At 36.7% G+C, this 5,772-nt stretch overlaps 1 protein-coding gene across 1 annotated transcript in view; it reads right to left on the bottom strand.

The window, feature by feature from the left end:
* NDUFAF6 (NADH:ubiquinone oxidoreductase complex assembly factor 6) overlaps positions 1-5,398 on the bottom strand; it is a gene marked incomplete at its 5' end in the record, with an annotated part of 17,473 nt that extends 12,075 nt beyond the window's left edge. Inside the window, 4 exons of the mRNA XM_019632009.1 lie at positions 1,222-1,278; positions 3,371-3,472; positions 4,135-4,268; positions 5,296-5,398. Of these exons, the coding sequence (XP_019487554.1) occupies positions 1,222-1,278; positions 3,371-3,472; positions 4,135-4,268; positions 5,296-5,398 (396 nt within the window). The remainder of the gene's footprint in view (positions 1-1,221; positions 1,279-3,370; positions 3,473-4,134; positions 4,269-5,295) is intronic.
* Positions 5,399-5,772: the final 374 nt, after the last annotated feature.

Here is a 5,772-nt window from a genome sequence, read left to right as displayed (position 1 = left end):
AACAAAGTCCTTAACCTCCACGGAGCTTAACTTAGTAAGTTAAACAGGTGATGGTACGTCATCAAATGATCACTAAAACCAAATAAATATTAAAAACCGTGATACAGAACAGTATGTGTTGACAGAGAAAGATGTTTGACACCCCAATTATACAAAAAGTACATATGTAATTACATGAACATAAAAAGTCCAGAAAGAGGAACAGACATTATCTCTGAAAAGGATGGAATTGGGAGAGGATTCTAATTTCCTATTTTGCCTCCTCTTATATTATATGAACATCTAAAATATTATTGTTTTACTTTTATAATAAGTAAATCCACTAAAAAAAAATGATTTTGAATTCTCAGATCTGAGACCTAGGATAGACGATATAAAGGGACAGAAATGAAAATTTAAATATATTTTAGGGAAAAAGGTAGAAGGTATGTTTAGTATTACAGAAAATGCATGAGTTTTCAATTTTCACAGATCACAAATGTTTGAACCTTGATTTTCATCTATAACATGAAGTAAACCATGCCTAAGAATGATTAGAAATAATGTATGAAATGACCTAGCTCAGCACCTGTCCCATAATCGGGGCTAAATAACTGGACACTGTTCTCATTTCCTGAACCTGGCTACACTTCAGAATCACTTGAAGAACTTTGTAAAATCACAGATTCCTCTAGCAATCCCTCACCCCCAATCCCAAGAGTCTTATTTAGAATGAAGACCCCAGGAATCTGTATTTTTTTCTCAAAGCTTTCCAGGTTATCCTGATGCAGCACTGGTCTGTGAACCACTGTTAGGAACCAGTGCTACAATGGTCCCACGGGAGAAAATATTACTAGCACAAGTAATACTCATGTAACTATAAGTAGCCTAACAATTCTACAAGGTAGTTTCTCATAGATTCCCATTTTACCTATGAGTTAACTGAGGAACATGGTGATTAATCACCTTAAACTCCAATGGCCAGTAAGTGGCAAAACAGATTCAAACTGATACAGTCTGGCTGCAGTCAGTGCTACCACCAACTCACTCACCTGCCTCTAGGAAATACAGGCACGACCATCACCAAAAGCAGAATACAACTAACAAAACCAACCCTAAGGGAGGGAAACAAAAGCAAAGCCTCCAAACTAGAGAACTGCACTGGGAAGCTCATAAAATAGAAAAAGAGATCATATACATCTGCTTCATTAATTAAACAGCCTTCTCTGTTAATCTACTTACCGTCTGAAGAAAAGCAGGAAATGCTTTCACAGGAACACTTTTATGGAAGGACCTAGCCTAAAAAGGAAGACAAAAGGAAACTGGTTTGAAATGTAAATATTTCTTAACACAAACACTCCCCTCCCTGTCCTCCCCCTCCCCCCAGAAAGTGAACACAAAGCAACACCAGCAGTTTAACAACATGGCTAGGTCCTCTCTCAAAAACAAGAAAATAGCTCTCATCTCCTGCTGACTAAGATTAATTTCTTAAGTCTAAATGACTCAGGAAAAAGTATTATTCTTGAGAATTCCATTCTTCCTTACAGATTGGCTTTGGCATTTTCCAGCTGCCTTATAACACCTTACAACTTTGACCCTATAGCTTGGTGGTTAGGGGTAAATGAAGAAACACTTGCATTAACAAGTCCCAGCACCTCCACAGTTTAGATCATTATCTCCTGTTTAGATGAACATAAGATCCTCATTGGTCTTCCTGCCTCTGTGTTTCCCAAACTTTAATTCATGCCACACAGCCAGCCAAATTAATGTACTTAAGTCACTATTTTATTTTTACTTTCTTTAACTTACCTTCCTGATAGATCAAGTCTCAACTATTCATCTTGGAATTCAAAGGCCTCCACATCTTGATTCTGACCTCATTTATCCAACCTACCTCCCTGCTACTCCAGACTATGAAGCCCTGATCCACTCAGGCTGATGTCCATCATCCTACACTCACAAAGCCTAATCCTGTCTCCAGGTCTTCAATTATATTGTCAGATACCACTTCTACTTCCTGGCTCACTTCTTAACCTGCTACCCTCTGGCTTTACCTCCGTCTACTAAAATTGCCCTCTTCAAAATTGTCCACGACTTACTATCACACCCATCTTTTCTCTTCAATCTCCCTATAGCATGCACAGCTTTACTGCTCCCCTTTCTTGGAATTTGCTCCTCCCTTGGTTTTCAACACACTGACTCTCAGTTCTCATACTTCTTTAATCATTCTTTCCTTCTTCTTCCTAATAAATGGCCCTTTATCCTTTTACCTGAGAAATGGAGGTGGGCCTCAAGGTTCTGCCCTTGGTCCACTTATCGAGATGGACATTCTCCTTGGGCAACAGCATCCAAGCTTAGAGCTTTAGCCATACATAGCCTCCCAGGTGGACGACTCCCAAATCTATCTCTCCAGTTCTGCTCTCCTTTAAAAGTCAAAATCTTGCATTTAATAGCCTGTCTCTCTAAATGTCCTCTAATCCCCTTATATTCAATGATGTCTAGCAGCTAGTCCAAAGTGTACTGATCAGCACCGAGCATACTACTGCTTTTTTATTATAGTCTCTGAATGGCACCATCACCATCTCTATTTGTACTCTGTGCAGCCTTCAACATTCCCTCTTCCTAATCCTGCCACAATCAGTTATCAAGTCTTGCTGATTCTACCTCTGTTGTGTGTAAGGATATAAATGTGTATCTATGTATACACATACACATACATACATACATACATATATACAAATATCTACCCCCTCTAAAACAGATACTCTTTAAATCTGTGGGAGATTTACTAGTGATTATTTACTAGTGATTACTGTTAGAGTAGGCAGAATGGAAGCCAAATCACAGCACAATGAACAGTACCAGGATGGAAAGGGCCTTGAGGGAACAGTGAATGCAGACCACTTATTCAAAAAAAGGTTAATTGTGAGGGAAAAATAAGAAACAGAAGGGCCCACTGGCTGTCTATAACTTCAGAAGGCAGAATTAACAATCCAGAAGATAAAAGGGATGTTATTATAGAGGCTGACTGAAAAACACCAGCTGGGACTGCTGAGGATGCCAAGGTCCTAGAAGAGGTATGAGAGGCGTTGGATTGTAAGGCAGAAACATGTTGCCCTCAGAGACAGAGAAATGATGAGCGGATGAATGAGAGAGGAGCCTAACTGCGGAAGCTCAGGCTTGACTTATCAGTAAAGGGTGTATACACAGGCTAGGGGGATTTTTTTAAAGTGAAGAAAGTTTACAATAGTCCCTGAGATAATTCTACTAGGATTTCAACAAGAAATGGAATACGCACTACCAAGCAGGGAATATTATAACCATGCTCTAGGAATTACCACACCTAAAAACGATAGTTTCCTAAATGATTTAACAAAAAGAGGCTACTTACATGCTTTAGGTGCAAATGTGCCTGGCTGGCAATATCATATATCACATCTCTCACATTTTTATCTTGGTTCTTCCGCAGGAAATCCTCTTGTGAAACACCATGCTGTGTTGGAAAACACATCATATTAGCAATTGAAAAGCACACTTAAAACTAATTTAGCTCAAGAAAACAGGTGAGAGAACAGTATGTACAGTGTAATGCCTATTTTATTTTTTAAAATATGTGTATGTGTACATATATGTGTATGTGTGTCTGTGTCTGTGTGTTTATATAGCGACACATACATACACACACACATTCCTGAAAGAATATGCAACACAAAATATTACAGGTAGTTACAGGTAGAACAAAAATACACAAGCAACAAAAAAATATATAAGAATTTTAAATGTACAGATAATAATGAATCTCATACAGAAAACAAAAGTTCTCATAAATAATATTCTTTTTTTAAGGATTCTCGCTTTTAAAATAAAGAATAGGCTACGATGAGCACTTGGAATAATTACTGTAATTGCTTAAAAGGGAGTAAGACAGCAGCACAAAGCTACACCAACTGAGGTTCTCCAGACCTTCTGTTTCATAGCTCCACCAGAGATCTAAAATGCCTGACTGGTAAAATTCTCACTTGATAACTATGGAGCAAAACAGCAATACGCATTCATTTCAAAGCAGCTACCTGAATAGGCTGAGCAAAGAACCAAGAGATAACATCTCTCTCATAATCCTGAGGTAAATTATTAGTGTTCAAATAACAGACTTACCAGCATACAAATATCCATGGGAAGGAATACCCTTCTTCTGGTACCATGATATGGTGTTGCTCTCAAGCAAGTGACAATGCCTTGTGCTTTTCCAATGTGACTTGCAGCATGATCTGCATGAAGATCCTTTATACCTACAATTTTAGAAATGAAACAGTAGGGCTGCTCTTTTCTTTTTAAATGCATAACAACTCAATAGAAGAAGCAAAGGGAAATCACCTAAACATGTAAGACTAGGTATTTATCTAATTCATTTATATCTGAAAACAGGATCTTTGAGTAAAATTGGGCACAAAAACAAGTTGCCCATTTACCACTAGCAGGTTTCTGAACTTCAACTTTTAAATAAAAGAGTTTTCCTCAGACTACAGCACACCAAGAACACATTTGGAATTTTAATCAGCTATCATGGAAAAACAGTACAAGTCTTCCATTCCTTCTCCTCAGTGCAATTTCCATATAACCTTACTTTAAGCATATGCTTAACAAACATTCTGCTCTTCGCTCCCTCCTTCCGTTGTGTTGGCAAACATGTGACCAAACGTGTAGGCAAAACAGGCCTGGGAAATTCAATAAGGACTTGTGTTATTCCTTTAGGGGGACATGAAGATGTACTGCCTTCTTCAAATGGATGGTATTGTCCTTGTCCCAATTAATTTCCTCATTACAATCCTCATGACTGTAAGGCCTCACCAACTTAGAATAGTCAGAGGAGGAAAAGTACCATCTAAATTAGTTTTTTCATTGTTGCTTTTTAAAAGAAAAATGCCATAAAAACTTAGAAATGCAGATTTATTTCTTCTATTATTATAATTTTTTTACACGGGGAAGTATTATTGACAGGGAAGGAAGAGTCACACTACAGGCCTTCCAATTTGTAGATGTTTAAAAAAATAAAATCATCTGCAATTACCAGATTATTAACTACAGCATTCCCATGAGGTAACTAAAGTACTTTTATTAGAGTCTAAGTATTTTGATTAGTCTGCACTCCAAGGAAAAATATATATTCTCCTTCTTGCTTAAAAAAACAAAAAGAAGCCAGTCCTTTGTAAATGATACAAGGAAAAACTTCAGTGTTAAACTGGTTAGATTGTCAAATTATGAAAGGTGTTTTATTTGAAAAAGAGACGTATGAAATAAGGAAAAAAAAAATCTTACCCAATATTTCTAGTGTTAAATAAAGCAGAGAGCTCTGTGTGTTTTCTGCATAATTTTCCAGTTCCTGGATATTACGATACGCTTTGTCATCCAAATTTTTTTCCTACAGTCAAACAAAGGGCAAATAATTTGTTGAATTATCCAAATTTATAGACTTTTTTTTGCCCAAATGAACTGAATAATAAATAATAAAAATATTAAGTATATATTGTTTATTACACAATAAGATTAAAATAAAATTAAAATATTAAAGTTCTACACATTCAATCTTACAAATCATCCCCCAAAGTAATGCTTCAGGAATAATTTCAATACACAAACCACCATGAATATGGGTTGGCTTAATTTTTAATTCCTTTGCAAGCCCAAGTTATCATGAGAAACTAACTTTACTGAGCTCTTACTTAAACACTTTAGACATTATCTTCTTAATCCTAGCAATACCCGCCCCCCACAAATAACATAACAAACTAATAC

The sequence above is a fragment of the Hipposideros armiger genome, unplaced genomic scaffold (genome assembly GCF_001890085.2).
Source record: "Hipposideros armiger isolate ML-2016 unplaced genomic scaffold, ASM189008v1 scaffold_1066, whole genome shotgun sequence".
Taxonomy (NCBI): domain Eukaryota; kingdom Metazoa; phylum Chordata; class Mammalia; order Chiroptera; family Hipposideridae; genus Hipposideros; species Hipposideros armiger.
The sequence above is the reverse complement of the archived record's forward strand: the minus strand, read 5'-3'. Positions and strand labels throughout refer to the sequence as shown.